Consider the following 11,484-nt stretch of genomic DNA (forward strand, 5'->3'; position numbering starts at 1 on the left):
GTCAAAGGTCCAGAGGTGGACATTGAAGGCCCAGACATTGACATTGAAGGTCACAAAGGTGGAATGAAAATGCCCAAATTCAAGATGCCATCATTTGGTTTCAAAGGCCCCAAACTAGAAGGTCCAGATGTTGACATCAACCTCCCCAAGACAGATATTGATGTGAAAGCACCAGATGTTGATATTGAAGGAGCAGACCTTGACATTAAGGGACCAAATGCAAAACTGAAAGGTCCCAAATTCAGCATGCCAGCATATCTGGACCAAAAATATCCATGCCAGATGTGGATTTCAGCATGAAAGGCCCAAAACTCAAAGGTGACATGGATGTTTCAGTTCCAAAGATCAAAGGAGATATCAAATCACCTGAAATAGACATCAAAGGTCCAGAAGTTGATATTGAAGGACCAAAGGGAGGATTTGAAATGCCTAAAATGAAAATGCCTTCACTAAATTTGAAAGGTCCAAAAGTTGATGTTCCAGATGTTGACATTAATCTGAAAGGTCCTAAAGTTGAAGGGGATCTGGATGTTAAAATGCCAAAGATCAAAGGAGATGTCAAAGGTCCAGAGGTGGACATTGAAGGCCCAGACATTGACATTGAAGGTCACAAAGGTGGAATGAAAATGCCCAAATTCAAGATGCCATCATTTGGTTTCAAAGGCCCCAAACTAGAAGGTCCAGATGTTGACATCAACCTCCCCAAGACAGATATTGATGTGAAAGCACCAGATGTTGATATTGAAGGAGCAGACCTTGACATTAAGGGACCAAATGCAAAACTGAAAGGTCCCAAATTCAGCATGCCAAGCATATCTGGACCAAAAATATCCATGCCAGATGTGGATTTCAACATGAAAGGCCCAAAACTCAAAGGTGACATGGATGTTTCAGTTCCAAAGATCAAAGGAGATATCAAATCACCTGAAATAGACATCAAAGGTCCAGAAGTTGATATTGAAGGACCAAAGGGAGGATTTGAAATGCCTAAAATGAAAATGCCTTCACTAAATTTGAAAGGTCCAAAAGTTGATGTTCCAGATGTTGACATTAATCTGAAAGGTCCTAAAGTTGAAGGGGATCTGGATGTTAAAATGCCAAAGATCAAAGGAGATGTCAAAGGTCCAGAGGTGGACATTGAAGGCCCAGACATTGACATTGAAGGTCACAAAGGTGGAATGAAAATGCCCAAATTCAAGATGCCATCATTTGGTTTCAAAGGCCCCAAACTAGAAGGTCCAGATGTTGACATCAACCTCCCAAGACAGATATTGATGTGAAAGCACCAGATGTTGATATCGAAGGAGCAGACCTTGACATTAAGGGACCAAATGCAAAACTGAAAGGTCCCAAATTCAGCATGCCAAGCATATCTGGACCAAAAATATCCATGCCAGATGTGGATTTCAACATGAAAGGCCCAAAACTCAAAGGTGACATGGATGTTTCAGTTCCAAAGATCAAAGGAGATATCAAATCACCTGAAATAGACATCAAAGGTCCAGAAGTTGATATTGAAGGACCAAAGGGAGGATTTGAAATGCCTAAAATGAAAATGCCTTCACTAAATTTGAAAGGTCCAAAAGTTGATGTTCCAGATGTTGACATTAATCTGAAAGGTCCTAAAGTTGAAGGGATCTGGATGTTAAAATGCCAAAGATCAAAGGAGATGTCAAAGGTCCAGAGGTGGACATTGAAGGCCCAGACATTGACATTGAAGGTCACAAAGGTGGAATGAAAATGCCCAAATTCAAGATGCCATCATTTGGTTTCAAAGGCCCCAAACTAGAAGGTCCAGATGTTGACATCAACCTCCCCAAGACAGATATTGATGTGAAAGCACCAGATGTTGATATGAAGGAGCAGACCTTGACATTAAGGGACCAAATGCAAAACTGAAAGGTCCCAAATTCAGCATGCCAAGCATATCTGGACCAAAAATATCCATGCCAGATGTGGATTTCAACATGAAAGGCCCAAAACTCAAAGGTGACATGGATGTTTCAGTTCCAAAGATCAAAGGAGATATCAAATCACCTGAAATAGACATCAAAGGTCCAGAAGTTGATATTGAAGGACCAAAGGGAGGATTTGAAATGCCTAAAATGAAAATGCCTTCACTAAATTTGAAAGGTCCAAAAGTTGATGTTCCAGATGTTGACATTAATCTGAAAGGTCCTAAAGTTGAAGGGGATCTGGATGTTAAAATGCCAAAGATCAAAGGAGATGTCAAAGGTCCAGAGGTGGACATTGAAGGCCCAGACATTGACATTGAAGGTCACAAAGGTGGAATGAAAATGCCCAAATTCAAGATGCCATCATTTGGTTTCAAAGGCCCCAAACTAGAAGGTCCAGATGTTGACATCAACCTCCCCAAGACAGATATTGATGTGAAAGCACCAGATGTTGATATTGAAGGAGCAGACCTTGACATTAAGGGACCAAATGCAAAACTGAAAGGTCCCAAATTCAGCATGCCAAGCATATCTGGACCAAAAATATCCATGCCAGATGTGGATTTCAACTTGAAAGGCCCAAAACTCAAAGGTGACATGGATGTTTCAGTTCCAAAGATCAAAGGAGATATCAAATCACCTGAAATAGACATCAAAGGTCCAGAAGTTGATATTGAAGGACCAAAGGAGGATTTGAAATGCCTAAAATGAAAATGCCTTCACTAAATTTGAAAGGTCCAAAAGTTGATGTTCCAGATGTTGACATTAATCTGAAAGGTCCTAAAGTTGAAGGGATCTGGATGTTAAAATGCCAAAGATCAAAGGAGATGTCAAAGGTCCAGAGGTGGACATTGAAGGCCCAGACATTGACATTGAAGGTCACAAAGGTGGAATGAAAATGCCCAAATTCAAGATGCCATCATTTGGTTTCAAAGGCCCCAAACTAGAAGGTCCAGATGTTGACATCAACCTCCCCAAGACAGATATTGATGTGAAAGCACCAGATGTTGATATCGAAGGAGCAGACCTTGACATTAAGGGACCAAATGCAAAACTGAAAGGTCCCAAATTCAGCATGCCAAGCATATCTGGACCAAAAATATCCATGCCAGATGTGGATTTCAACATGAAAGGCCCAAAACTCAAAGGTGACATGGATGTTTCAGTTCCAAAGATCAAAGGAGATATCAAATCACCTGAAATAGACATCAAAGGTCCAGAAGTTGATATTGAAGGACCAAAGGGAGGATTTGAAATGCCTAAAATAAAAATGCCTTCACTAAATTTGAAAGGTCCAAAGGTTGATGTTCCAGATGTTGACATTAATCTGAAAGGTCCTAAAGTTGAAGGGGATCTGGATGTTAAAATGCCAAAGATCAAAGGAGATGTCAAAGGTCCAGAGGTGGACATTGAAGGCCCAGACATTGATATTGAAGGTCACAAAGGTGGAATGAAAATGCCCAAATTCAAGATGCCATCATTTGGTTTCAAAGGCCCCAAACTAGAAGGTCCAGATGTTGACATCAACCTCCCCAAAACAGATATTGATGTGAAAGCACCAGATGTTGATATCGAAGGAGCAGACCTTGACATTAAGGGACCAAATGCCAAACTGAAAGGTCCCAAATTCAACATGCCAGGCATATCTGGACCAAATATATCGATGCCAGATGTGGATTTCAACTTGAAAGGCCCAAAACTCAAAGGTGACATGGATGTTTCAGGTCTAAAAATGAAAGGAGATATCAAATCACCTGAATTTGACATCAAAGGTCCAGAAGTTGATATTGAAGGACCAGAGGGAGGATTTGAAATGCCTAAAATAAAAATGCCTTCACTAAATTTGAAAGGTCCAAAGGTTGATGTTCCAGATGTTGACATTAATCTGAAAGGTCCTAAGGTTGAAGGGGATCTGGATGTTAAAATGCCAAAGATCAAAGGAGATGTCAAAGGTCCAGAGGTGGACATTGAAGGCCCAGATGTTGACATTGAGGTGCACAAAAGTGGGTTCAAGATGCCTAAATTCAAGATGCCATCATTTGGTTTGAAAAGCCCCAGACTAGAAGGCTCAGATGTTGACATCAACCTCTCCAAGGCAGATATTGATGTGAAAGCACCAGATGTTGATATTGAAGGAGCAGACCTTGACATTAAGGGTCCAAATGCAAAACTGAAAGGTCCCAAATTCCACATGCCAAGCATATCTGGGCCAAAAATATCTATGCCAGATGTGGATTTCAACTTGAAAGGTCCAAACCTCAAAGGTGACATGGATGCTTCGGGTCCAAAGATCAAAGGAGACATCAAATCACCTGAAATAGACATCAAAGGTCCTGAAGTTGATATTGAAGGACCAAAGGGAGGATTTGAAATGCCTAAAATAAAAATGCCTTCACTAAATTTGAAAGGTCCAAAGGTTGATGTTCCAGATGTCGACATTAATCTGAAAGGTCCTAAAGTTGAAGGGGATCTGGATGTTAAAATGCCAAAGATCAAAGGAGGTCTCAAAGGTCCAGAGGTGGACATTGAAGGCCCAGACATTGACATTGAAGGTCACAAAGGTGGAATGAAAATGCCCAAATTCAAGATGCCCTCATTTGGTTTCAAAGGCCCAAAACTAGAAGGTCCAGATGTTGACATCAACCTCCCCAAGGCAGATATTGATGTGAAAGCACCAGATGTTGATATCGAAGGAGCAGACCTTGACATTAAGGGTCCAAATGCCAAACTGAAAGGACCCAAATTCCACATGCCAAGCATATCTGGGCCAAAAATATCTATGCCAGATGTGGATTTCAACTTTAAAGGTCCAGACCTCAAAGGTGACATGGATGTCTCGGGTCCAAAAATCAAAGGAGATATCAGATCACCTGAAATAGACATCAAAGGTCCAGAAGTTGATATTGAAGGACCAAAGGGAGGATTTGAAATGCCTAAAATGAAAATGCCTTCACTAAATTTCAAAGGTCCAAAAGTTGATGTTCCAGATGTTGACATTAATCTGAAAGGTCCTAAAGTTGAAGGGGATCTGGATGTTAAAATGCCAAAGATCAAAGGAGATGTCAAAGGTCCAGAGGTGGACATTGAAGGCCCAGACATTGACATTGAAGGTCACAAAGGTGGAATGAAAATGCCCAAATTCAAGATGCCATCATTTGGTTTCAAAGGCCCCAAACTAGAAGGTCCAGATGTTGACATCAACCTCCCCAAGACAGATATTGATGTGAAAGCACCAGATGTTGATATCGAAGGAGCAGACCTTGACATTAAGGGACCAAATGCCAAACTGAAAGGTCCCAAATTCAGCATGCCAAGCATATCTGGACCAAAAATATCCATGCCAGATGTGGATTTCAACTTGAAAGGCCCAAAACTCAAAGGTGACATGGATGTTTCAGTTCCAAAGATCGAAGGAGATATCAAATCACCTGAAATAGACATCAAAGGTCCAGAAGTTGATATTGAAGGACCAAAGGGAGGATTTGAAATGCCTAAAATAAAAATGCCTTCACTAAATTTCAAAGGTCCACACGTTGATGTTCCAGATGTTGACATTAATCTGAAAGGTCCTAAAGTTGAAGGGGATCTGGATGTTAAAATGCCAAAGATAAAAGGAAATCTAAAAGGGCCCGAGGTGGACATTGAAGGCCCAGATTTTGACATGGAGGGTTCCAAGGGTGGACTGAAAATGCCCAAATTCAAGATGCCCTCATTTGGTTTGAAAAGCCCCAGACTAGAAGGCTCAGATGTTGACATCAACCTCTCCAAGGCAGATATTGATGTGAAAGCACCAGATGTTGATATTGAAGGAGCAGACCTTGACATTAAGGGTCCAAATGCCAAACTGAAAGGTCCCAAATTCCACATGCCAAGCATATCTGGGCCAAAAATATCTATGCCAGATGTGGATTTCAACATGAAAGGCCCAAAACTCAAAGGTGACATGGATGTTTCAGTTCCAAAGATCAAAGGAGATATTAAATCACCTGAAATAGACATCAAAGGTCCAGAAGTTGATATTGAAGGACCAAAGGGAGGATTTGAAATGCCTAAAATGAAAATGCCTTCACTAAATTTGAAAGGTCCAAAAGTTGATGTTCCAGATGTTGACATTAATCTGAAAGGTCCTAAAGTTGAAGGGGATCTGGATGTTAAAATGCCAAAGATCAAAGGAGATGTCAAAGGTCCAGAGGTGGACATTGAAGGCCCAGACATTGACATTGAAGGTCACAAAGGTGGAATGAAAATGCCCAAATTCAAGATGCCATCATTTGGTTTCAAAGGCCCCAAACTAGAAGGTCCAGATGTTGACATCAACCTCCCCAAGACAGATATTGATGTGAAAGCACCAGATGTTGATATCGAAGGAGCAGACTTTGACATTAAGGGACCAAATGCCAAACTGAAAGGTCCCAAATTCAGCATGCCAAGCATATCTGGACCAAAAATATCCATGCCAGATGTGGATTTCAACTTGAAAGGCCCAAACTCAAAGGTGACATGGATGTTTCAGTTCCAAAGATCGAAGGAGATATCAAATCACCTGAAATAGACATCAAAGGTCCAGAAGTTGATATTGAAGGACCAAAGGGAGGATTTGAAATGCCTAAAATAAAAATGCCTTCACTAAATTTGAAAGGTCCAAAGGTTGATGTTCCAGATGTTGACATTAATCTGAAAGGTCCTAAAGTTGAAGGGGATCTAGATGTTAAAATGCCAAAGATCAAAGGAGATGTCAAAGGTCCAGAGGTGGACAATGAAGGCCCAGATTTTGTCATGGAGGGTTACATGGTTGTAATGAAAATGCCCAAATTCAAGATGCCATCATTTGGTTTCAAAGGCCCCAAACTAGAAGGTCCAGATGTTGACATCAACCTCCCCAAGACAGATATTGATGTGAAAGCACCAGATGTTGATATTGAAGGAGCAGACCTTGACATTAAGGGACCAAATGCAAAACTGAAAGGTCCCAAATTCAGCATGCCAAGCATATCTGGACCAAAAATATCCATGCCAGATGTGGATTTCAACTTGAAAGGCCCAAACCTCAAAGGTGACATGGATGTTTCAGTTCCAAAGATCAAAGGAGATATCAAATCACCTGAAATAGACATCAAAGGTCCAGAAGTTGATATTGAAGGACCAAAGGGAGGATTTGAAATGCCTAAAATGAAAATGCCTTCACTAAATTTGAAAGGTCCAAAAGTTGATGTTCCAGATGTTGACATTAATCTGAAAGGTCCTAAAGTTGAAGGGGATCTGGATGTTAAAATGCCAAAGATCAAAGGAGATGTCAAAGGTCCAGAGGTGGACATTGAAGGCCCAGACATTGACATTGAAGGTCACAAAGGTGGAATGAAAATGCCCAAATTCAAGATGCCATCATTTGGTTTCAAAGGCCCCAAACTAGAAGGTCCAGATGTTGACATCAACCTCCCCAATACAGATATTGATGTGAAAGCACCAGATGTTGATATTGTAGGAGCAGACCTTGACATTAAGGGACCAAATGCAAAATTGAAAGGTCCCAAATTCAACATGCCAAGCATATCTGGACCAAAAATATCCATGCCAGATGTGGATTTCAACTTGAAAGGCCCAAAACTCAAAGGTGACATGGATGTTTCAGTTCCAAAGATCAAAGGAGATATCAAATCACCTGAAATAGACATCAAAGGTCCAGAAGTTGATATTGAAGGACCAAAGGGAGGATTTGAAATGCCTAAAATGAAAATGCCTTCACTAAATTTGAAAGGTTCAAAGGTTGATGTTCCAGATGTTGACATTAATCTGAAAGGTCCTAAAGTTGAAGGGGATCTGGATGTTAAAATGCCAAAGATCAAAGGAGATGTCAAAGGTCCAGAGGTGGACATTGAAGGCCCAGACATTGACATTGAAGGTCACAAAGGTGGAATGAAAATGCCCAAATTCAAGATGCCATCATTTGGTTTCAAAGGCCCCAAACTAGAAGGTCCAGATGTTGACATCAACCTCCCCAAGACAGATATTGATGTGAAAGCACCAGATGTTGATATTGAAGGAGCAGACCTTGACATTAAGGGACCAAATGCAAAACTGAAAGGTCCCAAATTCAGCATGCCAAGCATATCTGGACCAAAAATATCCATGCCAGATGTGGATTTCAACTTGAAAGGCCCAAATCTCAAAGGTGACATGGATGTTTCAGTTCCAAAGATCAAAGGAGATATCAAATCACCTGAAATAGACATCAAAGGTCCAGAAGTTGATATTGAAGGACCAAAGGGAGGATTTGAAATGCCTAAAATGAAAATGCCTTCACTAAATTTGAAAGGTCCAAAAGTTGATGTTCCAGATGTTGACATTAATCTGAAAGGTCCTAAAGTTGAAGGGGATCTGGATGTTAAAATGCCAAAGATCAAAGGAGATGTCAAAGGTCCAGAGGTGGACATTGAAGGCCCAGACATTGACATTGAAGGTCACAAAGGTGGAATGAAAATGCCCAAATTCAAGATGCCATCATTTGGTTTCAAAGGCCCCAAACTAGAAGGTCCAGATGTTGACATCAACCTCCCCAATACAGATATTGATGTGAAAGCACCAGATGTTGATATTGTAGGAGCAGACCTTGACATTAAGGGACCAAATGCAAAATTGAAAGGTCCCAAATTCAACATGCCAAGCATATCTGGATCAAAAGTATCCATGCCAGATGTGGATTTCAACTTGAAAGGCCCAAAACTCAAAGGTGACATGGATATTTCAAGTCCAAATTTAAAAGGAGATATCAAATCACCTGTAATTGACATCAAAGGTGCAAAAGTTAAAACCGATGTTCCAAGTCTTGATATTGATCTAAAGCATATCAGTGAACCACCAAAGTTTCCAACAATACCTGTTTCCAAAGCTGCACTACCAAATGTTGACATAAATCTGACGGGATCGAAACTGAAGGGAGGATTTAAAGGAGAGGGTCAATTTCCAAAAGCTGACCTGAAAGACACTGTCTTGGAAGTCACTCCAAAAAAATCTAAGTTCAAAATGCCAAAGGTTGGATTTAAGAGTCCAAAGATCAAGACCTCAGAACCTGATATTAAACTGGAGCATGGAGATGTCAACATTAAAGGAAAGACTGGGAGCTGCGAGGGACTTGATGTTGACATTGGTTTGTCTGGTTCAAAATCTAAAAGTCCCAAATTTAAGATCCCAAAATTTGGCCTCAAGGGCCCAAAAGCTGACATGCCAGAAGCTGATCTTTCAAAATCTGGAATTGACATAAAAACATCAGATGTCATGACAGCAGGAGCAGGATTTGATGTCGATACTCACAGTGGAAAACTTACAGGATCAAAAAATGTGGATTTAAATCTGACAGGTCCACAACTTAAAGGGGATTTGAATGTGTCAGTTCCAGATGTAGATCTAAACCTGAAAGAAGCTGATATAAAAGGTCCAAAGTTTGAAGTTGAGGGACCGAAGGGTGGATTAGAAATGCCCAAGATCAAGATACCATCTTTTGGCATCAAACTTCCTCAGCTGGAAAATTCAAATGATACTATAACCATTCCAAATGTCAATGCTGATACAGTAACCCCCAAAGTTGACATTGGTGGAGTTGATGTTAAAGGCCCTGAGGCAAGTCCCAATGTTAAACTTCCATCAGTATCAGGACCCACCTTGCCAGACTTAAACATTAATCTTACAGGGCCAAAAACAAAAGGAAATGTCAATGTTGCTCTCCCTAATACTAATATTGATATCAAAGTACCAAAGACAGAAATCAAAGGAGCAGGAAAAATAACACCACCTGAAGTTGATATCAAAGGTCCACATGTTGATCTTGGGGTTGGCAAAGATGGGTTTGAAATCCCTAAAATTAAAATGCCATCACTAGACTTTAAAGGCCCCAAAACAGGGAGTCAAGGTGTTGACATCAACCTTTCCAAACCCAAAATAGATGTTGATTCCTCTAAAGTAGACTTTAAAGCACCCAAAGTAAAATTGCCAACTGTATCAGGCCCCGAATGGGATATTAATCTGAAAGGTTCAAATGTTGAAGGAAAAGAAATTAATGTTAACCTTCCTAAAACAGACATTGAAATTAAAGGACCAAAATTATCCATGTCAGATGTGGACATGAATCTTAAAGCTCCTGATGTTGACATCAAGGATCCCAAGGTTCAAACTGGAGGGCCCAAGGTTGGTTTTAAAATGTCCAAAGTCACACTCCCATCAGAATCAGAAGTTGATGTAAATTTTGCAAAAGCTGACTTTAACATTAAAGCGCCTGAAGTAAACATAAAAGGACCAGAATTTGATTCCAATGAAGCAAGTCTTGATGTCCCTGACATAGATGTGAAGGGGAAAAAGGGAAAGTTCAAGCTTCCAAAAGTGAAAGGAAAAGCAAGGAAGCAAGAAGCTGATATTAAAACACCAGAAGTAGACCAGGGTATTGACACGCCAAATATTCATGTGAAAGGGACAAACACTAAGAAGCCTCTTTTTGGTAAACTTCATTTCCCTGATGTAGAACTGGATATGAAATCTCCAAAACTGAAAGGTGATGGATCTTTAGCTGAAGGATTTAAATCACCCGATGCAAATGTATCATCTGACAGTGCAAAGATTTATTTGGAAGGCCCTGATGTTAATGTCAAAGGAGTTCCAGAGCTTAGTGCAAGAACTTCAGGACAATCAGCTAGTGGCCTTCAGTATCCAGAGGGCACAATACTGTTTCCAAAAATTAAAGTGCCGAAGTTTGGTATTCTTCTGCCTAAGGTGGAAGGTCAAGATGTTGCAGGAAAAGGAAAATCAGATGCAGCGATGGGTGGAAAATTAAACTTGGAAGGTGGATCTGGAGTCAGTTTGTCAGCTAAGGGAAAGTCAGCCTCACTGGATCTATTTAAAAAATCAAAGCACCGATCTTCCTCTGCCAGTGACGAAGGTTCCCTTGGAGCTAGCTCTCCTTCAGCTCTTTCAGAAGCTGAATGTGGTGACATTTCAATAGATGTAGGAGGAACTAAGGTCAAAGGCAAGAAAGGCAAATTAAAATTTGGCACATTTGGAGGTTTTGGATCTAAGTCCAAGGGCTCATACGAAGTAACACTTGGGAATGACAATGAAGGAGAAATAGAGGGGAGTACAGATGCTTCTGTACCTCTGAAAAAATCTAGATTGTCTTCCTCCTCAAGCAGTGATAGTGGATCAAGAGGTGCTTTCAGGCTTCCAAAACTTGAACTATCGGTTTCTCCAAAAAAATAATAGTAAGATCAATTAAACATTCATGCACTCAAATACAATCTCCTAATGCAGTATAAGTTTTGAACTTTAATTCTTTTAAATTAAATAGAACATGCACAATTATCTCTGTTTACCTATGAATGATAATTTTAAAGAAAATGAAATAGGAGAGAATTAGATTGTTAAAAAGTTCTTCAAACTGTACATAAGATAAATGTATACTTTTATTAATGAATATTGTTTTGTAAATAGTCCAGATTTATTAATCTATTGCATCACACAAAATTATAGGTCATACGTTTTGTTTCTT

The 11,484-nt window shown here is 40.1% G+C and overlaps 1 protein-coding gene across 1 annotated transcript in view; it reads left to right on the forward strand.

The window, feature by feature from the left end:
• The window catches only part of ahnak (AHNAK nucleoprotein), a 34,107-nt gene extending 22,912 nt beyond the window's left edge, over positions 1-11,195 (forward strand). The window contains 7 exon segments of the mRNA XM_044126899.1: positions 8-250; positions 253-1,263; positions 1,266-1,499; positions 1,679-1,858; positions 1,861-2,613; positions 2,792-6,439; positions 6,442-11,195. Of these exon segments, the coding sequence (XP_043982834.1) occupies positions 8-250; positions 253-1,263; positions 1,266-1,499; positions 1,679-1,858; positions 1,861-2,613; positions 2,792-6,439; positions 6,442-11,195 (10,823 nt within the window).
• The last annotated feature ends 289 nt before the right edge of the window (positions 11,196-11,484 follow it).

This window comes from Gambusia affinis, linkage group LG09 (genome assembly GCF_019740435.1).
Source record: "Gambusia affinis linkage group LG09, SWU_Gaff_1.0, whole genome shotgun sequence".
Lineage (NCBI taxonomy): Eukaryota > Metazoa > Chordata > Actinopteri > Cyprinodontiformes > Poeciliidae > Gambusia > Gambusia affinis.